Source organism: Lissotriton vulgaris, chromosome 3_1 (genome assembly GCF_964263255.1).
Source record: "Lissotriton vulgaris chromosome 3_1, aLisVul1.2, whole genome shotgun sequence".
Classification (NCBI taxonomy): Eukaryota; Metazoa; Chordata; class Amphibia; order Caudata; family Salamandridae; genus Lissotriton; species Lissotriton vulgaris.
Window position 1 is genome coordinate 859,744,054 of NC_141689.1, and position 23,848 is coordinate 859,767,901.

A 23,848-nucleotide genomic window follows, 5' to 3' on the forward strand; every position below is an offset into this window, starting at 1 on the left:
GTGTCGAAGCTGTAAGTGGCTAACTTCTGGGTCGAGCCACATTCGTTTATCAAGCAAGGAGTACCAGGCCTGGCCGATGCGTCCCTAGCCTTCACTTCTGCGTCGATTACGTATACCGACACCTTTGCCATAACCTCCTGCCCTGAATATTGAGCCTAAGGACTCACTGTCCAGAACTCCGAGGCGGTGACTTCTATGGTGAGTCAGCCACCCAGCGGTCGAACTTACTTTCACAGCGACAACTGTTTTCGATTTTAGACGCGAAGAGTCGTCTATTTACTGCTATGGATAATATTCATACTAGAGGTTGTTGGTTTCCCGAGAGGTACGGGGAGGGGTAGCGATAATCTAAACTCTGATGGTCACGTGACGCGGCATTCGAGTGTACTTCTCACACTTGCTTTCGCCAGCTCCACAGTAGCTCGCTCGCGAGGGACGCGGCTCAGCAGCACCCAGCAGCCATGGAGCAGCGCTGCCAGCAGCTCTTTGCCCTCATTGGGGGCGCGCTCTGTTTGTTCTTCCTCGTCAGATGCATCGGCTTCCTCAAGTACTTGTTTCCGCGCGCGTGGGGAGCGCTGCCCGCATCATTCTTTAAATCAATGGGAAATTGGGCAGGTAAGTCAAGCTTTCTTCATTGTATCCGTTTTTTTGTTTACTGTTTTGCTGTGTGATTACGTGATTCATTTAACTTCCTAAAAAAATGCAGGGTGTAGTGTCTTGATCACACTTTCAAAATGCTTATGTTACGTATATATTTTTATTTAATAGTTGTTACGGCTGCGCTTTACAACAAAGATTCATTGACAACGTATACAGAAGAGAGTCGGATGAATGATGTGTACATTTACAGAATTTAGTGCTAAAGTGAATGGGAGTCTACTCTCTAAAACGTGGCATGCATGCAGTGCTAATATTGTAAACATTTACTACAGGTACCCATTAATTGGGGGCCAAGGTTTGCCAGGGAAAAGGGGTGGAGTCATGAGGGGCGGAGCTCGACCTGCAGAGTTTGACAGTCAACATATGCATTTATTAAAAAAAAACTACATAGAGATTGGCAGCAAGTACATTTGTTCTAACTTACTTAAGTATCTAACAGGGTTAAAGCACCTGCTGCAGAGATCTTTGTGAGCCCATCGATTTTGAGGGGATTATGATCGCGGTAGGATAACTTTAGTGGTTAACGCAGTTCTGGGAAAGTTCTGTGGTTTGCCCACTGACAGTTTTGACTCAATAAGTAGCATAGTGGTTTAATGTACCAACTGCAAGCACATTGTGTAACGTGCACATCACAGATTTGTATTTTATGTGTAAATTGGCTATGTCTTTTGAGACTAAGATCGTTATGTTAATTCAAAGTTCATAAATTGCAATCCTTCTAATATAGCACAGAGAACTATTTACCGCATCAGTGAGCTGCATGCAAACTGTTAAGTCATAGGTTTAGATCCTTATTGTTAAAATTGCAATGAAGTGTGACTTTGGGATGCAATAAATTATTGTTAGTAAAGATAACCACAATCACTGCATTATGTTGTATATCCTATCCTTGTGCTTCTCTCGACCATTCACTCTTAAAATATGTGTGGACAACATGTGAAACCTGTTGCATATAACCCTCATTGTCTTATGTAACATTTCCTTTGCATTGCTTTGCACACTTGTTTGATTTATTTTGCCTCTGTGTGTGATGCAAAGCGGGCTGACATTGTATACTTGCGTGAGTAGCGTTGTAAAAAATGTAAATTAAAAATGAGTAGCTAACGTTTAAATCATTATTTGCCTTATTACTAATGCACAGAGATAAATCGTGCATTCTTACAGTGCATGCACATCTTTTACACATGGGTTGAACTAAGTCAAAAACCAACCTCCAAGTCATAGTTTATCTAACATACTTGTGAAGGGATAAGCTGTGTGCCCTTGTTTCCTTCCATTGCATTGGCATCTAGGTGTTAGATTACAGATGTCTTCTAGTCAGGATGACACTTGAATAAAAGAAAGGCAGATGGCCCTTTAAATCAGGCCTTTGTTTTACATCAGGATGCAAGTGAAAAAAGAAAGCTCCCTTGTTTCCTGTAGGTTGCTGTTTCAAACACAATGCAGGCAGTGTGTGGGGGCTGCTGAATTATATCCCGGTGTCGGAAAATGACATCAGGACAAAATAGGAATTCTTGTCTGGGTCAGAAATAGGTGCTGGAGCCGGGATCTGGTGGGACCCCCCTACTTCCCAGCACTGCATGCGTGCCATAAGACACTATGTGGTGCCAGTACAAACAACATAGTTGTCATTTAGACATGGAAATAAAAAGATTTAAAAGTTTTGATCAGCAGCACACAGCAGTAAAGTATACAAATATATATCCGGAATAAAGTATGTTCATCGCCATGTCATGTGGAGTGTTAGTAGATGGACCTTCAGCTTGAATTTGAGGATTTGAAATAAAGGAACATGTTTTATATAGGCTTCAGGAGTATTCCAGATCCTAACGGCATTTCAAACAGAAGAAGGTACGTTTGAGAGTAGACTTCTGTTTGAGAAGAGGTGCAGAGTTTCATCTTGTTGTCCTGTTTTTACCATAGAACTTTAGTTTTTGTGTAACATAAAGGCATGAATTTAAGTCACTACCTTGCAATTGAGACATCCATCACTACAGGGGCAAATGGCACAATTTTAAATATTTATGCAATGTATTATTTAATGTGAGAAATTGGGTTGCTGGTTGACTGGGATGTGAACCTTAGTCACAATCACTTGCAGGGTGAACCACTAAAAGTCACTAAATTAACCTGTGCTTAATCCTGTGTAGCTTGGCACACAAACAGTCAGGCTTAAGCATGAGGCAACATGTAAAGTATTTATGCAGCACACAAACAGACAATGTTTTAATAAAGTATTTGACAGCAAAAGGAGAAAAATCCAAAAAGTAAAACCGGAAATATTGATTATAGAAGAATTAAGTGAAAAAGCACCAAAGAGCACTAAGTGCCAACAAGGAATATCAGGTCGCGCTGGATGAGGATAAAGTCAAAAGTTCAGGCTGACTGCTGTGGAGCGGAGGCCCAGCTACAGGGACAGGGTTGGGCCTACTCAGTAAATGTACCTTAGTCTGGCGGTGTCCATGTCGGGAGAGGCTATGGAGTGCAGAGAAGGCAACGCTCTGATATCGATCTATGCGTTCCGAGGTGATGTGCGGGTCCTGACTGTGCAACAATGGCAATGTGTCTGTTCCGATGAAATGCAGAGTTTCAGCTTCGACGCCGATGCTGTCTTCAAGAGAGATGTGAGGACTTTCCTTGAAGAGAGTCACGCAGTGGTAGTTCCGAAGGTGAAAAGAAGGCTCTGAGCCAAGCAGATGCAGCAATGCATCAGTTCTGGTCGATGCAAACAGGAGCGATGCACCAGTCCTGATCTGCGCAGTGTTAAATATGCATCGGTGCTGACCACGCAGTAGCGGCGAGGCACTGGGTCCGTCTCCGCAGCATCAATGAAGGGTAGAGCAAGCACCTTAGGCACACTTCCAAGGGTACAGGACTGGGGCAGCACCACTTTGCAGAGTGGACTCACAGTTAGCAGAGTCCAGGTGCAGAAGCAGGATAGTTGAAAGTCTGTTATGGCCCTGAGACTTCAGATCAGCAGGCTAACCAAATAGCTTTTGGAGTCACTCTGGGTGCTGTGGGGTCAATTGATGCAGGTCCAGTACTCCTCACCCAGACCAGAAGGGCATCAAGCAGCAGGTCATCATAGCAATAAAACTGTTCTTCCAGAACAGCAGTTCAGCAGAATGTTGATCCATCAGCATCACAGCAGTCCTTCTTCCCAGCAGAGTATCCACAGGTCCAGAAGTGTACTGAAATGGTAGGGTCTGAAGTCCAGTTCTTCTACCCACTGGTGCCTTTGAAGTGGGGTATACTTAAAAGAAGGATCTTTGAAGTGTGCAGATGTCCTCCCTTCATGCCCTGTCTCCAGATTCACTACAGGGGGGTATGCAGCCCTTTATGTCGGAAGTAAACAGCCAATTTGGGTAGAAGTGTGAGGCTTTGCACAGCTCCTCCCTCCCATCATCCCAGGGTTGCCCATCAAGTCACACCTAAGCTCCCATTGTGTGTGGCTATATAGGGGGAATGCAAAAAGTCCTGCTGTCACCCTCCCCAGACCTTTAATAGAGTCAGGCTGAAGGCAGACAGGACTAAGTGTAGTAAATGGCATCTTTCTAAAAGTGGAATTTTTAGGTCGAGCCTAGCAGCGTGCATGCACTGATCGAGGCATGGCGTATCTACTCCCGGGGCTTATACCGCACCCACCGCTTTCCATTTGTTCCTCTGCCTGTCAAAATTGCTTTCTTTTCATTCATGAAAAACTGCTTGCTGTCTCGCCTTTGGGTGTGCTTTGACATTCGTGGCGCCTGCTCCTGTCACATGTCCCCTTACTCTTGGCTTATCATATGTTTGATGCACTCTTTTTTTTCAAAGATTGGTCCCGCACCATTTCTTTTTGTTTGCCTGCCTTTGCTTCATCTTTCTTCAAAGCCCACTGCTGTCATGCATACGTATCATGGTCGTCCATCGGGCTAAAGCAGACTCTATCATTTATTTACAAGCACGGGAAGAGTCACCCCAGTGGCTGAATGGGGAAGATGAAATAGTGCCTGTCCATGTGAGCAGAACAGCTGTTCAAGCGCGTTCTCCCATCAGCCTGGACCCAACAACATCCATGCTCTCCTTTTCCCCTCAATTGAGTCACTGCTGCAGTTTCCCGGACGGACAATCAAAACTGTTCTTTCATCTTCCTCCTTAATTAGCAGCTACTTGAATGATTGTGGGTGCGGAGAGGAGGGCTGCCCTAAAGAATAACCTGAAGCTTCCCACAGAGCTCGGACTGGCTGCCCAGTGGGACCTCGTTGCAGCTTGGCAGCCCTGGCATCTTCGGAATTATTAGCAGAATAAAGTGCCATGGGAAGCCCCAGTGCCTTGCCTGTAGTTCACCTCAGTCATGTTACGGTTCCTAAAACAGCATCTACTGCGTCATTCTGCTCCGACCCACTCTCAAGAGTATCGCTGTTTGAAGTGCACATGTTAAAAGGCCAGTAAAACTACTTTCCAAGTGGGAGAAGGTTTTAGTGGGGGAATGAAAGTAAACCGGCCTGCTTGTTGTGTGGTAATCATTTTGCTCCAGTCTGAATTCTATAATACTCCACAAGTAGTCCATTTCACGTAGGAAATTTGAGGCTTAAAAGAACAATTGCCATAAATTTTTGGAAGAGTTGACTAGCACGAGAGATCACAGAGCTAGAGACCTTGGGGCTTATTTGTGAGCCCTTACGTCACTTTTGTGCTGCAGTTGCGTCACTTTTTGTGACGCACCAGTGACGTAAGAAATGCGCCTTGTTGCACCATATTTACAAAGTGTTGCATCCAGGTAGATGCGTCACTTTGTAAACCACTGCGCCACATTATACCTGCACCAGGTATAATGTATACAGGGGGGCGTTCCCCGTCATAGAAGTGACGCAGTGAAATCTATATGATTTCACTGCGCCACTTCTAGGACTCAAATGCGTCAATATCTTATGCCTGCCTCATGGCAGGCGTAAGAATGATGCAGGCACATTTGAAAAGGTACTTGCCCATGTGTAATGACCCATTGCTGTAGTTGCGTCACTTTTGTGACACACTCCAGCAATGCGTCATTTTTGCGCCTACAGATATGTCAGAAACACTAACGTATCTGTAACTCCTTGCGACATGATGCGTCATACTGTAAATATGACGCATCATTGGTGCCGCAAGGAGGGCGCAATGAAAAGTGACGCATCGCTGTTTTCTCGCAGCAAAGTGTCACTTTTCATAAATGAGGTCCCAGGTATCTTAAAAAGTGGTTATTTCGGAGTGCTGGCTCCACATTACAAATTCATTTACACCTCGTCTGGGTTAGTAAGCACTTTATAATACCACCGGAAAAACAAAGAATATAACGTCTTTGTTTATTTATTTGGAACTTAATAGCATCTCAGAATTCCATCTTTTAGGGCCCATACACTGTAATGCTCTACCCATTGACATTCATAGCTCTCATATAGCCTTATAGCCCGCCGTAGCGGGCTATACTGGCTATTAAAGGCCAGCTGAATCATTAAAAGTCCGAGCCGAAGGCGAGGGACTTTAACGAGACAGCGGGACTTTAATTGCCTGTATAGCCCTGCTACGAAGGGCTATAAGGCTATTAGAACATTCTGCTACTAGAGGGCAGAATGTTCTAACAAATTAAACAAAGGGTTCTCGAAGCTCGAGGGGATTGAAATCTCCTCGAGCTTCGAGAAACCTTTGTAGAACATTGGAATGTTGCTCTGTGGGCCTTTACCAGCCCGTAGAAGCAGGGAGCACTCCATTGTCTGCAATGGAGCTCCCAACATTCCAATGTTCTAAAATCACTTAATGCGTTCAAATTATTATTAAAGTGTAGGGCATCAGCCTAGATAGATATGTCTTAGTGTTCGCAATTCACAGCCTTTTTCTGGTTTAGTTAACCCACACCTAAGCCTTCATTTCTCTAATGAGGTCAGCTGCCCTCTTACCACGCAGCCCTTTTATTTTACAGCACACCAAATGATCCGGCCGGAGCTGTGCTAAGCGGGTTAATTCGTCTGTGCTTGCTGCCCTGGTTCATATATTTCTTTATACCAGACTTCTGTTTCTAAACAGTGTGAACTTTGTGTGTTTCTAATACAAAGTACATTAATATTGGGGTATACAAGCGTACAAACTTTAAAAGCTAGGTTCAAGTTCCAGTGTTGGCTTGCTAAAGTTATACTTACAGTGCAAGTATTTGACAACATCGTGTGAGTGCCAAGCCTGTTCTTGACCCCCCCCACACCTTCTGTCCCCCATCTGCAGGGTCCCTGTCACTGAAAAGCATGCATACAGTTTTCCTTAGAATACAATTCGAGCAACTTGCACAAGAACAGAACATTCAGGAAAACTCTAATCTCAACTCTTCCTCCTACATTCCCTAGTGCTTAAATTCATGCTGGTTGTGTGGGGGGTCCCGTGCACTCTGTGACCGGCTCCTCTGCGTGATGCAATCACGTCAGTGTCTCTTTCCAGCACACGGACACACATTCAGCGTTTTCCATCCAACAAGACTGACTACATTATTCTGCAGATTGGCGCACACCAAATTATTCTTGCACTCTACCCCCGCACCTATAAACACCTGAGCCTTCACTTTCATATTCAGCTGGTTAGACTCCTTAACATCAGATTAGAGGTCCACCTTTTGGAAATATTCACGTAGTTCTGTTTGCTGTTTTCCAGTAGAAAAACATATGACTGTTTCTTGTTTTGATGTGTTTTGTTTTCAGGCTTTCACATGACATCACTATGGTGAATTATTTTTGATTGATTAACATGCCAGGACGTGTGAGATTAGGTTACCAAACTAACATTTGAAACTTTTCTTTATGACTTTTTATTGTTTTACAAAGCCACAATCAGCCTGATTCATCAAGCCGAAATCGGCTCGCAAAGGGCCAGATTCTGAGAATCTGGCCCTTTGCGAGCTCTAATTTTGCATTTGGGATTCATCATCCCAAATGCAAACAGCCTGATTCATCAAGCCGAAATCGGCTCGCAAAGGGCCAGATTCTGAGAATCTGGCCCTTTGCGAGCTCTAATTTTGCATTTGGGATTCATCATCCCAAATGCAAACAGCCTGATTCATCAAGCCGAAATCGGCTCGCAAAGAGCCAGATTCTGAGAATACGGCCCTTTGCGAGCTCTATTTTTGCATTTGGGATTCATCATCCCAAATGCAAAAATCGGTAATAGCGATGTCTCAATTTTGCGAGGAATTACATTTAAGGAATCTCTATTTGAGATTCCTTAAATGCAATTCATCATCCATTTTAAATTTGTGAATTCGCAATTTCGGCCCGCTATTTACCGCGAGGTCAAACCTCGTGGTAAATAGCGAAAACTTAGAAAAATGCTCTTAAAAGCATTTTTCTAAGTTGCATGTTGCACACACACATGTCCTTTGGACATGTGTGTGCGCAACACCTGTTTCAATGTGCATTTAAGGGGTGCTACAGGGTGTCCTTTGGACACCCCTGGCACCCTTTAAATCGCTATCTTATTTGCGATTAGCTAATTGCTAATCGCTAATAAGAAATACTCCCCATTCATTCCTACGGGCCTTTTGGCCCATAGGAATGAATGGGGAGTTATTCCTTATTTGCGATTAGCAATTTGCTAATCGCAAATAAGGATTGTGTAGGAATCACAAATCTTTTTGCGATTCCTACATGAATCCCGTTTTGCGAGTCTGTAATAGCGATTCCTTATGAATCGCTATTATAGACTCGCAAAACGGGTCTATGATGAATCAGCCTGATAGTGATTTTACAACTGCGAATCAAGTATTAGTGTGTCATGCTTTGTACTTTTTCTAGCGCACACTTTATGTTGGTTTATTTTTATTTAATATAACACTGCACATCTATAAAAATCATTAACAAACAAAAATATTGTTAAATTAAATCAGTAGGTGCCTTTTTAACCACAATTGCATACTTGCCCTGTGAGCAAAATTGCATATCTAGCAGCAGAAACATGCTGACCATTTATTTTCACTAAGGACACAGGTTTCCTAATATAGAATCTAGTTTGTCCGCTTACACTGTTTTTATTCAATACAGGTTGACCTTTATTAAAAGTTTTTATAGGTTTCAACCTTGTATTTTTTAAATTGGCACTCACAGTTATCTTCACATTTCTGTTAGAGCACTGTCGCACTCAACACTATCCTGCTCCGCTGTAACTCAGGCGTTGTAGCACGCTGGGGAGGCATTCGGCCACCCCAGCGGGGACCCAATGATGAAGCATGTTATCAACTAGTGGTGAGTGAGGGTCCTTTTACAAAGAAAGAGACTTGTCTCTCTCTCTGTTTTTTATAAGCACACCTGGGCATAGACTGCTTCCAGTGGCTGTTTCCTTCATTGGACTCACTTTTTGGTTTTTGGGGGGTATTATTAACCAAATAAACTAAAATAATTTTGTTACCTTATCCTTTTTCACGGAGTCACTCCTCAGTTGTTTATGACATATTGTTTGGGGTATAGGAGTGCCTACTCTTGCCCTTTCTCTCTTGTTGATATTTTCATCCTATTATGGTAAGCATAACTTGCCACTGACAATCATTCTTTAAGGGTGTTCAATACTCTAGTGATGCAGTTGCACACAGAACGTTATAGTGCTATTGACTTGCATCAAATCACTTGACTTTCTATCTGTGCTATAAAAGGCCTTGGAATGTGGCCATAAATGTTACCAAAGGCAAGCATGTATTCCTGAATCAGACTGCATGAACCAGTGTGTAGTAACTGTATAGCTCTTTAATCCCTAACAGCACAGCACTCAGGATAATGTGCTGCATGGCTAAACACGTATAAGGTCCAAAAGGCAAGCCCTATTAGTTATGCCAATACTTGGTAAAATTGTAATAATAAATTTGACTTTGCTGTTAAAGAGGATTTATCATTACAATTCCATAGGTACTAAACATGAGAGATCTACCTTCTTCCAATTGGGAATTACAGCTTATTAGATATAATAAGAAACACCAATGTTAACCTGTGGGAGGGGTAGGCCTCACAGTAGTGAAAAACAAATGTGGGACTTTTTCACTATCAGGACATGTAAGACTTAAATGTACATGTCCTATCCTTTAATTACACAGCACCCTGCCCTAAGGGCTACCTAGAGCCTACCTTAGGGGTGGCTTACATGTAATTAAGGGGGAGTTTAAGATTTAGCATGTGTTTTAAATACCAAGTCAACATGGCAGTGCTTTATAAATAAATAAATAAACTGCATACACAGGCTCCGCAGTGGCAGGCGTGATACATGTTTAAGGGGCTACTTAAGTGAGTGGCACAATCAAGTGCTGCTGGCCCATTAGTAGCACTTGCTTTACAGGCTCTGGGCACATGTAGTGCACTCTACTAAGGACTTATAGATAAGTTAAATATGCCAATTCTGTATAGGTCAACAAAACCATGTTTAGGGGAGTGAGCACAAGCACTTTAGCAGCGGTTGGCAGTGGTAAAATAAACAGAGTCCTAAGGCCAACAAAAACGAATTCCGCAAAATTGGAGACAAGTTGGCAAAACGTTTGGGGGAGACCACCCTAAGTCTGACAGGTCTAACAGTTAACATGCCCACTGTCTTTAGGTCGAGGACCTAAAGGCTGCGCTTGCGCAGCCAGTGGTCGGAGAATTAATGTCTTTTAGTAGCGCTTTGGAACCCGCCTCCCTGCCCTGTCTCTCCTCCATTGGCTGGCTTCCTAAACGGAGGCCAGCCATTGGAGGAGACAGGCGTCACTCCGATTTAGCCCCGTCTCTTTCGGATTCGGGGCGTAAGTTTTGCTGTTCTTTAGCTCGTGACGTCGCCCGTCACTCAGGACAGCAAAACACGCCCCCGAATCCAAAAAATTTCGGAAGCTTGAGGCCGCCATTTTGTTTCCTTCGCAGTGAAGGTGAGCCGTTCCTCGCTGTCCTCTTGCCTTTGATTTGTTGTATGGCATATTGATTTCATGCATGTTGAGTCGGCGTAGCAGCCGCTTATTTTCATTTGATTATTATTTGTCCATAAAACGAGCAAGCCTGCTAGTGAAGCAGTCATACGAGAAAAGCTGCTTATGCTCTTGTTTTTAGTCTTGTTGTGTGAATGGCTGCTAATAATGCCCGATGCAATTGTAGCCCGTGTTCAGTATGCCCCAGCTCCCTCAACAATTCTCCCGCTGCCGCAGATGATGCCCCCCACCCCATATGTTTGTCACAGCCTTTAATTAATTAATTAATTGACAAAGCTAATTTTCTTTTCCAGCACATGGGCAGCTACTGCCCACTTGAGAGACAGGCTCAACCGGGTAAGTGTGACCAGAACCCCGACTCCTGGACTACACTCCGACTTTAAGGAAGTTGAAAAGTTAGTCACTGAGTCCCGACGTGCCTTCTTTGTGCAGGTGTGTAGGGATAAAACCACGCAGCCCCCGCCCTCCATGTCCCCAATGCGCCCAGTCTTGAGATAATTCATTTTGGAGCTACCGAGCGTGTGCAGTCTCTTACTCAGAGCACACATCGCTACAGTAATATGTGGAGCTGTTCCGGTGTGCGACGCGAATCCAGGGGTGCTGTGATCATCACTGTGAGAAGGTGGCCTGATATGCAGTGCTCACTATTCTAGTGAACACTATGTATCAGTCCAGCAACCCTTATTGATGATTGGTTGTAAGTCAACCTTATAGACCAGCTATCCTAGTAGCATGGATACGAGCAGTCTAAGGCTAAAGACTCGAGAGGGCGTGTTAAGCCAGCTGTTTACCACACATATACCCCTTGAATACCCAGTGAAAGGACACCACACAAGTGTTATGAAAATAAACAAGATATTTATTAAGGATCACAACAGCCCTGTACTCTTTATGAGGACAGGGTACTAAGCACAAAACAAAACTCTTACGAAAATACTTAAGTTAGCACAGTATATACAAATGCCCGAGGGGCACGGAAAACCATATACTCTGAAAGTGGAATGCGAAATTACTAGCAGGTAAGTACAGTACTAATAGGCTTTGGAATCGCTAGATCTTGACTATAGAATCTTCAGATTACTTCTAGGAGACCCAGGGGACTCGGGTGCAGAGTGTGATGCGGGACAAAGTCTATGGTAGCTAGTAATGACAAAGTTAGTGTTCTCGGGCGAACCCGACCTGGTAGGAGGAAAACGAAAGTGGATTCTGACCCTTGGATAGTGAGGCTATGCTGGGGCACCGAAATGCCGAAGTTACCTATCCCAGGGGCTGCAGCTGCATAGGTCTCAAAAGACGTCGGGAATCCTCGTAGACGGACCAGGAGCCTGGAAGAAAGAAGTTGCTGGCAGGCGACCAGTGAAGGAAGTTCGATGGATCCAAGCCTGGATCGAAGGAAGATGACACCTGAAAGCAGAGGGGACCAAGTTCGAGACTACTAGCCAGTAGTCAGGTGGCACCAGGAGGGCACCGGATGGTAGTCACCTCGACTAGGTGAGTGGGTGACGCTGTGCTCGCAGATCTCACGGACCAGGAGGCGTTGTCGGCGACCAGGATGGAGGAGCGAGCTGTCCCACGATGGATGAAGCTGTCGGCGTCGCTGGACCCAGGATTGGGCAACAAAGCCTTGGCAAATGCAAGCCCACGCGGTGGACTCAAAATGGCGTCTGGAGTGGACCAGGAGGGTCCGGGGTGCCTCTCTTGAAGAAGGAAGCAAGGGCCAGTCTGGAGCAACCAGACCAGCAGCAGTGATGTCGTCAGGCGTCGTGAAGAAGGCCACAAGCCAGCCGGCTAGTAGCCACACAGCGCGGTGAGCACGCAAAAGCAGAAGGGCCCCACACAGATCGTGGAGATGCTGGAGGGCTGATCTTCGGTGCTGGAGCTGCTCAGGGTTGGGGCTTCTCGGACCCCAAAGCACTCACCAGTGGAGCACACAGTGGGCTTGTTGCAAAGAAGTCGTGCAGTCTTGGCGATCGTCGGTCCCTCGAGGTCTCGTCGCACTCACAGTTCTCAGCTTTGCTGTAGAGGTGAGTAGAGGTCAGAGGTGCCAGGAAAGCCGGGTCTCGTCGAGCTGGGTCGTCGGATTCGTGAAGAAGGACTTGCAGCAGACCGCAGTGTTCTTAGGATGGTGCCCGCTTGATGCAGGGTGACTACTCCTTAGCCACAAGGGAGAATCTTGAAGAAGGAAATCTTGATGTCTTTCGCAGAAAGTCGTGTCTTGATTCCAAAGATGATCTAATTTGAACAGGGGGCCCGCTCCTATCTTTATACTAAAAAAAGGGGCTGACCCGGTGACTAGGTCCTGCCTATGGGTGGGACTAGGAGGGGGGTGGTTACACCCCTCTGCCATGCCGGACTTTCCCCAGGCCAGGGGCTGGTGTGCCCCTGGAACTGGTTCTGACCGGCCTATGCGTAGTGAGCACCGGGGTGCCACTCAGCAGTCACCTTCCTGTAAAGCCCTGCCTACCCAGGATACACAAAACCATGTCTGGGACGGTGCTAGCACCGCCCCTGACAGGAAACCCTTTGTCCAGGCTCCCCTCGCTGGAAGGACTCCCAGCTGCAGGGGGTCAGACTCGTGTCTGTGGTGGCAGCATCCATTTTGTGGAGCTGAGGCTTCGTTTAACTTTAACCGGGGTTCACAGTTACATACATGTCGTGTCCTTCTAGAAGGGTGGAATGCTAACCCCGTCGCCAGGATTGGCGAGGGGTTAGTATTCCAATTCGTATGACACCTTACTCGACATGTTTTGATAAAGCAATACCAAAGATAGCATTTAACCGCGAGGATTATAATGCAGTTAAGAGTATATGGTATGCGATATCATGGAACAGCTATTAGGACTTGATTCCGCAAGCTGCAGACAGGCTCAGCTCATGCCAGAGCACCATCTCACACGATTCCAAGCACTCTGCCTTCAGGATTGTTAAGGCCTGCCATAGGAGTGACTGATAGGAATCTGTGTGTCCATTTTAGGGTTAGATATAGGTATACTATATCTACAGCAAAGGGTGATTACACGACTTTGCCCCAGCTGTCATGCAGCCAGTTGTGTCAAATTTAGGAGGCCAGCCAGGGGTGGCATAATACATGCTTCAGCCCCTGGTAGGCCCTGGGTACACCTATGCCCTGAGTTACAGGGTCTGATAAGGTGGCCCAGTACCAATTGGTAAATGCACCTAGGGTACATGTTGTAATTTAGAGAGAGAACAGCCAGGCTGTGGGTCTGATTGGCAGGCCCACAGCCAGAGAAAGTCGTAAACCAGTGAAACAAAAGCAAAAAATCTGGGTGATCATAGGATTGCAGACCCTACTCTCCTACATGACCCCCCCCCCAAACTTTGGGACAATAAGCTAACCTTGACCAGGTGAGTCTTCTTGTTCTAAGTGGAAATATCTGGAGAGCCCATCGGCATTGCCATGATCAGTACCAGGTCTATGTTCCACTGTAAAGTCCATCCCCTGTAGGGAAATGGACCACCTAAGCAGTTTGGGGTTTTCACCCTTCATCTGATTTAGCCACAAGAGGGGCTTATGGTCGGTCTGAATCTTGAAGTGAGTGCCAAACAAGTATGGCCTCAGCTTCTTCAGGGCCCAAACCACAGCAAAGGCCTCCCTCTCAATAGCTGACCAATTCTTCTCTCTGGGGGTCAGCCTTCTGCTTATAAAAGCAATGGGCTGGTCTTGACCATCAAAATTCAGTTGAGATAGAACAGCTCCCACACCCAACTCAGAAGCATCTGTTTGGACAATGAATGGTTTGGAGTAGTCTGGACTCTTAAGGATAGGTGCTGTGCACATGGCCTGCTTTAGGTCATCGAATGCTTTTTGACAGCCTGCTGTCCACTGAACCTTTTTTGGCATGTTCTTACTTGTCAGTTCATTTAATGGAGTCACAATTGATCCATAGTTCCTGACAAACTTTCTGTAGTAACCAGTCAGGCCCAAGAAAGCTCGAACCTGAGTCTGGGTGGTTGGAGGAGCCCAGTCCCTGATTGACTGTATTTTGCTCTCCAGTGGCTGAACCTGGCCTCCACCTACAAGGTGGCCCAGGTATACAACCTGTGTCTGCCCTATCTGGCACTTGGTGGCCTTGATAGTGAGGCCTGCTGCTTGCAGAGCCTCTAACACTTTCCTCAGGTGGACCAGGTGATCCTCCCAGGTGGAGCTAAAGACAGCAATATCATCTAGATATGCTGCACAGAAGTCATCCAGCCCAGTGAGAACATGATTCACCAACCTTTGGAAGGTGGCAGGTGCATTTTTCAGACCAAAGGGCATTACCACAAATTGATAATGCCCACCAGGGGTTGAAAATGCTGTCTTGGGCTTGGCATCCTCAGCTAACCTGATTTGCCAATACCCAGCTGTCAGGTCAAATGTGCTTAAGTAGTTGGCAGAAGCCAATCTATCTATAAGCTCATCTGCCCTTGGTATTGGGTGTGCATCAGTCTTAGTGACTGCATTGAGACCCCTGTAGTCTACGCAGAACCTCATCTCTTTCTTACCACCCTGGGTGTGAGGTTTTGGCACTAGAACTACTGGACTAGCCCAAGGGCTATCTGAGGGTTCAATGACTCCCAACTCCAACATTTTCTGCACTTCAGTTTTGATGCAGTCTCTAACATGATCAGGCTGCCTGTAGATTTTACTCTTAACTGGCAGACTGTCACCAGTGTCAACCTCATGGGTACACCAATTGGTCTGACTGGGTGTCAGAGAGAACATATGTCTGAAAGACTGAAGAACCTGTTTACAGTCTTTCTGTTGATGCTCAGAGAGGCTGCCACAAAAGACAACACCATCTACTGACCCATCATCAGGATTCTGAGTGAGCAGGTCTGGGAGAGGGTCACTCTCTTCCTCCTGTCCCTCATCAATGGCCATGAGCAAGCTCATGTCCTTCCCGTCGACATATGCTTTGAGCCTGTTGACATGGAGCACCCTGTGGGGCTCCTGGGAGTTCCAAGGTCCACCAGGTAGGTGACCTCTCCCTTTTGCTCAAGAATTGTGTGGGGCCCAGACCATTTGTCTTTGAGTGCTGCTGGGGCCACTGGCTCCAACACCCACACCTTCTGTCCAGGCTGGTAAACAGTCAGGACAGCCTTTTGGTCATGCCAAGCTTTTTGAAGTTCTTGACTGGCCTTAAGGTTTTCAGATGCCTTCTCCATATACTCAGCCATCCTGGAGCGGAGACCAAGTACATAGTCCACTATGTTGGTTGCAGGCTTTTTGAGAGGTCTCTCCCATCCTTCCTTCACCAAACACAGGGGGCCTCTCACAGGATGCCCATACAAAAGTTCAAAAGGGCTGTAGCCAACCCCCTTTTGTGGGACCTCTCTGTAAGCAAACAGAAGGCAGGGAATCAGGACATCCCATCTACGCCTGAGCTTTTCAGGTAGTCCATGAATCATCCCTTTTAGGGTCCTGTTGAACCTTTCAACAAGCCCATTGCATTGTGGATGATAGGGTGTAGTGAACTTGTAGTTGACACCACATTCCTTCCACATAGCAGTTAAGTAGCTTGACATGAAGTTTGCACCTCTGTCAGAGACAACCTCCTTAGGGAAGCCCACCACTCTGGAGAACACTCCAACTAGGGCCCTTGCCACTACAGGTGCTGTAATGGTCCTAAGTGGAATAGCTTCAGGATACCTGGTGGCATGATCCACTACCACCAGTATAAACTTGTGCCCTGATGCTGTCTGGGGTTCCATTGGACCAACAATGTCAATCCCCACTCTTTCAAAGGGCACCCCCACCACAGGCATTGGTATAAGGGGGGCCTTTGTTGTGCCACCTGACTTACCACTGGCTTGGCAAGTGACACAGGAGCGACAAAACTCCTTGGTATCCTCATTCATGTGAGGCCAGTGAAAGTGTGAGACAAGCCTGTCCCAAGTCTTTGTCTGGCCTAAGTGACCTGCTAAGGGAATCTCATGGGCCAAGGTAAGGAGGAAACCTCTCTGAGACAAGGGTACAACCAGCCTCCTGGTCATGCCAGGCTTGGGGTCTCTTGCCTCAGTGTACAGGAGTCCATCTTCCCAGTATACCTTGTGGGTACCTGTGGCGTTCCCAGCAGCCTCAGCAGCAGCCTGCTGTCTGAGGGGTTCAAGAGAAGGGCAGTCTAACTGGTCCTTCCCCAGGTCTTCCCTTGAGGGTCCCCCTGAACCCAAGAATTCAACTTGATCAAGTTCAAACTCTCTAGGCTCAGTTTCCCTCAATTCCTGTAGGTCAGCCTCCTCTGAGACTTGATCCACAACCTGGGGCAAGGGGGAAGGCACAGCCTTAACCCTACTGCTCTTTTTCTTGGAAGGTGTCTGGTCCATTGTTCTAGGATCCAGCACCTGTTCAGTGGGGCATTTCCTGATCTGTGACCTGGTCACAGCAAACACATGTGCTGGCAAACCTAACATTTCCATGTGAGTCCTCTGCTCCACTTCTGACCATTGTGATGACTCCAAATCATTGCCCAACAAACAATCCACTGGGAGGTCTGAGCTAACTACAACCTTCTTTTGGCCAGTTACCCCTCCCCAGGAGAAAGCTACAATTGCCATACTGTGATTGGTAGTGACATTGCTTGCATTGGTCACCAGGAAATCTGTACCTGGCATGATCTGTCCAGGGTCCACAAAGTTAGGTGTCACCATGGTGACACTGGCACAAGTGTCCCTATAGGCCTGAGCCATTTTTCCATTAATGAAAGGTGTCTGTCTGTATTTGCCCAAAGTATTGGGACTTATATCAGGGGACATATCCACATCCCCTGTACAAACAAGGACAGCCTGAGTGAGTGTGCCAACTAAGTTGTCACCCCCCTCAGAACCCAGGGTTAACCCAACTAAACCCTTGGGAGGTGCACTACCACTGCTGACTGTACTAGGGGGCACAGGTGCCTAAGGGGCTGCAGTGGCAGGAGTCTGCCCTCCTCCTTTCTTGGTGCACTCACTAAACCAGTGAGTTTTACTTTTGCAGTATTGGCACCACCTTTTAGATTGGCCTTCTTGGTTTTTCTTCTTCTGGGGAGCCTGACCCCCACCCTCTTTGGGTTGTTGGGGACCTGTCGAAGACTTCTGGTCATTTTGTTCCCCTTTAGAATCTTTACCCTTCTGGTCTGCTTTCTTCTGACCACCTTGATTCTGGCCCTGGTTCTGCTTAACTCTTGTTCTGACCCATCTGTCTGCCTTCTTTCCCAATTCTTGGGGAGAGGTCAGATCTGAGTCAACAAGATTCTGATGCAACAACTGGTTCTGACAATTGTTTAAAATTTGTTCTCTCATGATCAAATTATACAATCCTGTGTAATCAGTAACCTTACTGCCCAGCAACCAGCCCTCCAAAGCCTTAGTGGCACAATCTACAAAGTCAGACCAATCTTGAGACTGAGTTTTCTGGGTATCCCTGAACAGCAACCTGTATTGTTCAGTGGTTAGGCCAAACCCATCAATCAGTGTATTTTTCAAGATTTGGTAATTGTTAGCATCCTCCACTCTAGTAGTGAGGAGCTTGTCTCTACCTTTCCCTTCAAAGGAGAGCCACAAGATATCTGCCCACTGACTCTGGGGAACACCCTGCACAGTGCAGGCTCTCTCCAAAGCAGTAATCCATTTGTGGATGTCATCCCCTTGCTTAAAGGGGGGGCACTATCTTATTCAGGTGCTTTGTATCAAAACTCCTTTCCCTATTGCTATGTACAATGCTGCCACCAGTGGGGACTACCCCACTTAACTGTTGCTCTCTAGCAAAGGCAAGCCTCTCTTTGGCCAGGGCAAGTTCTTCCCTTTCAATCCTCAGATTGACTGCCCTTTCTTTAGCTTCATACACTCTCCTCTGAGGGGAAGTCATCCCTCTGTGAGAAGAGTTGTGAGAGCCATTGGTTTGAATGGATCTGCCAGAGCCTCTTGACAGAGATCTAGCTCGTCCATTCCCAATGTTAAGCTGGCCTGAGAGGGGTCCCAGGGTTCCCCTAGTACCATTCTCATGCCTGCTTAAGTTGGACCTGGTTAGTCTGCTGACTTCTACCTGTCCCTTATCTGCCTCATCCCCAGAGGGATCCTCATCCTCCTCCCCCTCTTCAGTCTCAGCTGATAGGTGGATTAGGTCAGGGTCTCCTCTGGTTCCCTCAAGGGGAGGCATACTTCCATCTGGATTAGAAGAGCTAAGAAGTTTCTCAGCTTTCCTGGCATCATAAGTCTCTAAGAGACCAATCAGAAAGGAAGTTGTGGGGTTAGACCCCTGTTTTATCTTCCTGGAGGTACACACCTGTCTCATCTCCTGGAAGCTAAGAGCAGCATATCTGGAAGTGGGGACCTGTGGAGGGTCCACTGACACAAGGGGAGACTCAGAGTTTCCTCCTTTGTCTGACATGCTGATTCTAGTGTGGTGTAAGTGATGCACCTACCTACACTATGTGTTTGCCTACTGATCCCTTGCTAAGAGCTGCAGCCAAGGTGTGCTAAGCCTTGAGGAGCTGCAACAGCTGGTTCAGTAGAACTCAGAGTATTCTAAGCTAAGTTATATGTACCTGAAGTACTTATGTGATCTTTCAACAAGATATTCTTAGGATACGTGTGGCAAAACAACAGCAAGCTCAAATCCCAACCGCTGCTCACCAATGTGAGAAGGTGGCCTGATATGCAGTGCTCACTATTCTAGTGAACACTATGTATCAGTCCAGCAACCCTTATTGATGATTGGTTGTAAGTCAACCTTATAGACCAGCTATCCTAGTAGCATGGATACGAGCAGTCTAAGACTAAAGACTCGAGAGGGCGTGTTAAGCCAGCTGTTTACCACACATATACCCCTTGAATACCCAGTGAAAGGACACCACACAAGTGTTATGAAAATAAACAAGATATTTATTAAGGATCACAACAGCCCTGTACTCTTTATGAGGACAGGGTACTAAGCACAAAACAAAACTCTTACGAAAATACTTAAGTTAGCACAGTATATACAAATGCCCGAGGGGCACGGAAAACCATATACTCTGAAAGTGGAATGCGAAATTACTAGCAGGTAAGTACAGTACTAATAGGCTTTGGAATCACTAGATCTTGACTATAGAATCTTCAGATTACTTCTAGGAGACCCAGGGGACTCGGGTGCAGAGTGTGCACTCTCACGCGTGATGCGGGACAAAGTCTATGGTAGCTAGTAATGACAAAGTTAGTGTTCTCGGGCGAACCCGACCTGGTAGGAGGAAAACGAAAGTGGATTCTGACCCTTGGATAGTGAGGCTATGCTGGGGCACCGAAATGCCGAAGTTACCTAGCACAGGGGCTGCAGCTGCATAGGTCTCAAAAGACGTCGGGAATCCTCGTAGACGGACCAGGAGCCTGGAAGAAAGAAGTTGCTGGCAGGCGACCAGTGAAGAAAGTTCGATGGATCCAAGCCTGGATCGAAGGAAGATGACACCTGAAAGCAGAGGGGACCAAGTTCGAGACTACTAGCCAGTAGTCAGGTGGCACCAGGAGGGCACCGGATGGTAGTCACCTCGACTAGGTGAGTGGGTGACGCTGTGCTCGCAGATCTCACGGACCAGGAGGCGTTGTCGGTGACCAGGATGGAGGAGCGAGCTGTCCCACGATGGATGAAGCTGTCGGCGTCGATGGACCCAGGATTGGGCAACAAAGCCTTGGCAAATTCAAGCCCACGCGGTGGACTCAAAATGGCGCCTGGAGTGGACCAGGAGGGTCCGGGATGCCTCTCTTGAAGAAGGAAGCAAGGGCCAGTCTGGAGCAACCAGACCAGCAGCAGTGATGTCGTCGGGCGTCGTGAAGAAGGCCACAAGCCAGCCGGCTAGTAGCCACACAGCGCGGTGAGCACGCAAAAGCAGAAGGGCCCCACGCAGATCGTGGAGATGCTGGAGGGCTGATCTTCGGTGCTGGAGCTGCTCAGGGTTGGGGCTTCTCGGACCCTAAAGCACTCACCAGTGGAGCACATGGTGGGCTTGTTGCAAAGAAGTCGTGCAGTCTTGGCGATCGTCGGTCCCTCGAGGTCTCGTTGCACTCACAGTTCTCAGCTTTGCTGTAGAGGTGAGTAGAGGTCAGAGGTGCCAGGGAAGCCGGGTCTCGTCGAGCTGGGTCGTCGGATTCGTGAAGAAGGACTTGCAGCAGACCGCAGTGTTCTTAGGATGGTGCCCGCTTGATGCAGGGTGACTACTCCTTAGCCACAAGGGAGAATCTTGAAGAAGGAAATCTTGATGTCTTTCGCAGAAAGTCGTGTCTTGATTCCAAAGATGATCTAATTTGAACAGGGGGCCCGCTCCTATCTTTATACTAAAAAAAGGGGCTGACCCGGTGACTAGGTCCTGCCTATGGGTGGGACTAGGAGGGGGGTGGTTACACCCCTCTGCCATGCCGGACTTTCCCCAGGCCAGGGGCTGGTGTGCCCCTGGAACTGGTTCTGACCGGCCTATGCGTAGTGAGCACCGGGGTGCCACTCAGCAGTCACCTTCCTGTAAAGCCCTGCCTACCCAGGATACACAAAACCATGTCTGGGACGGTGCTAGCACCGCCCCTGACAGGAAACCCTTTGTCCAGGCTCCCCTCGCTGGAAGGACTCCCAGCTGCAGGGGGTCAGACTCGTGTCTGTGGTGGCAGCATCCATTTTGTGGAGCTGAGGCTTCGTTTAACTTTAACCGGGGTTCACAGTTACATACATGTCGTGTCCCTCTAGAAGGGTGGAATGCTAACCCCGTCGCCAGAATTGGCGAGGGGTTAGTATTCCAATTCGTATGACACCTTACTCGACATGTTTTGATAAAGCAATACCAAAGATAGCATTTAACCGCGAGGACTATAATGCACTTAAGAGTATATGGTATGCGATATCATGGAACAGCTATTAGGACTTGATTCCGCAAGCTGCAGACAGGCTCAGCTCATGCCAGAGCACCATCCCACACGGTTCCAAGCACTCTGCCTTCAGGATTGTTAAGGCCTGCCATAGGAGTGACTGATAGGAATCTGTGTGTCCATTTTAGGGTTAGATATAGGTATACTATATCTACAGCAAAGGGTGATTACACGACTTTGCCCCAGCTGTCATGCAGCCAGTTGTGTCAAATTTAGGAGGCCAGCCAGGGGTGGCATAATACATGCTTCAGCCCCTGGTAGGCCCTGGGTACACCTATGCCCTGAGTTACAGGGTCTGATAAGGTGGCCCAGTACCAATTGGTAAATGCACCTAGGGTACATGTTGTAATTTAGAGAGAGAACAGCCATGCTGTGGGTCTGATTGGCAGGCCCACAGCCAGAGAAAGTCGTAAACCAGTGAAACAAAAGCAAAAAATCTGGGTGATCATAGGATTGCAGACCCTACTCTCCTACAATCACCCCCACACTAGTGATGTACCGAGGGGATTCTCGTGACTCAAATAGTGCACATACTTTATTATCCCCACCCCCCCCCTCGTTAGTAGCATTTTGGTCTGTAGGTTTGAGACTGGGGGTGGGCATTGTCTGTAGGTTTGTGAGACTTGAGGCGAGGGGGGAGCATTGTGGTCTGTAGGTTTGTGAGACTTGAGGCGAAGGGGGGAGCATTGTGGTCAGTTTGTTTGTGAGAATGAGGGGGCATTGTGGTGTGTGTGTGTTTGTAAGACGTGGGGGGGGCAAGCTCGAGCCGACCAGTATATTGTCACACACACTCATTTGCCCTGTTTTTGATCCCCATGCGTGCCTTGCGGTTACCTTGTTCTTTTCAACCGTTTCCTCTTTTTCTGGTCATACTTGTCCAACGGGCGGGCCAGCCCGTAGGAAGGGGGAGGGTAACAGATGTAAACAGAGATCGCTGTACCCTCACCCCAGCCCGACTTCAGGGAACTGAACCAGAACAAGTCGGGGTGGGGCTGCCTGAAAACTGTCCCTCCTTTGGGACCGCCCCTGATGGCCACAGCCCCCAGTGAAGTTAGGACACTCCACGCGCTGAACCATGTGCTGAGGGGGGGTGACACATCCACGGGGGTAGCCAAGGCGAATGGCTGCATACAGTACTCTCGACGTCGAGGTCTCACTCTGTTCACTACACCCACAGCCACATAGGTCTCACTCTGTTCACTACACCCACAGCCACGTGGGTCTCACTCGGTTCACTACACACACAGACACGGGGTCTCAGAGTCCCCTTTCTCAGATGTGGTCTCAAGATGTTCACAGCCACTTGGGTCTCACTCTGTTAACTGGACTCACAGATATCTGTGTCTCCTTCTGTCTGGTGCATTCAGACTTGTGAGTCTCTGCACTCACATGCACACGGTACACCCTCTGTTCACTACACACACACACACACACACGTTTGGGTCTCACTCGGTTGACTACACTCGTGGGCATAGTTCATTCCACTCACTGCCATGTGTGTCTCATTCTGATCACTGTGACTGCACTCGCAGCACGTGGCCCCCTCTGGTCCCTGCACTCACAGCACGTGGCCCCCTCTGGTCATTGCACTCGCAGCACGTGAATCACCTCTGGTCACTGCACTCACAGCACATGGTCCCCCTCAGGTCCCTGCACCCACAGCACGTGGCTCTCCCTCTGTTCACTGCCCTCCGAGCCGTGTGGGTCTCCCTCAGCTATGAGTGGACCACCTTTGCCGGGGTGCTTGAGGTTAGTAGGCTGGCCAGGGGCAGGGTTAAAGGAGGGGGTCCTCTGTCAGGCAGAGTTGACTTTGCCACTTGTGCTCAGTTGAAAACATGCTCTTCTGGAGAGCCGGTTGTCAATGCGCCAGTGTCAAGCGATGTCAACAGTAGAGCAACGCTATCTCTGTGAATTTTGGGTCCGTGGCAAACTTTCGCCCAGTTGTTCAGTTTCTACTGGTATACTGCCCCATTAGTGGTGCGGACGGAGGACTGGCACCCCGAGATTTAATGATTCTTAGAGGGGGCTTGGAACCCGCCCCTCTTCTCCATTAGCTGGCCTAGTAAATGCTGGCCAGCCATTGGAGGAGAGGGGTGTCACTCGGTTCAAGCCCCGACTTTTTAGGATTCGGGGGCGTGTTTTTTGCGTTCTTTCCACCTGTGATGTCACCCGTCACTCACCAAAAAACCACGCCCCCGATTCCAAAAATTTCGGAGCTTTGCGGCAGCCATTTTTGTTTTTGGTGTTGTCATCAGGAACAGCCCCGCTGCCATTCCAGGTAAGTTATTATTTTTTTCTTGTTATCCTTCTTACTGCCTCATTCCTTATCTCTGCATGTTTCCATTTCTCTCATTTTCTTGCTGTTCCTCTTTCGCCCTCATTTTACCTTCTCCC

The 23,848-nt window shown here is 47.5% G+C and overlaps 1 protein-coding gene across 4 annotated transcripts in view; it reads left to right on the plus strand.

The window, feature by feature from the left end:
• The first annotated feature begins 306 nt into the window (after window positions 1-306).
• Window positions 307-23,848, plus strand: part of HSD17B3 (hydroxysteroid 17-beta dehydrogenase 3) — a 1,142,586-nt gene continuing 1,119,044 nt past the window's right edge. Inside the window, exon 1 of one of the 4 annotated variants that reach the window (XM_086961177.1) lies at window positions 307-615. In XM_086961177.1, coding sequence (XP_086817303.1) covers window positions 462-615 — 154 coding nt within the window. In that variant the 5' untranslated portion in view covers window positions 307-461. The remainder of the gene's footprint in view (window positions 616-23,848) is intronic. The other 3 variants (XM_086961176.1, XM_086961175.1, XM_086961174.1) reach the window with 3 other exon arrangements.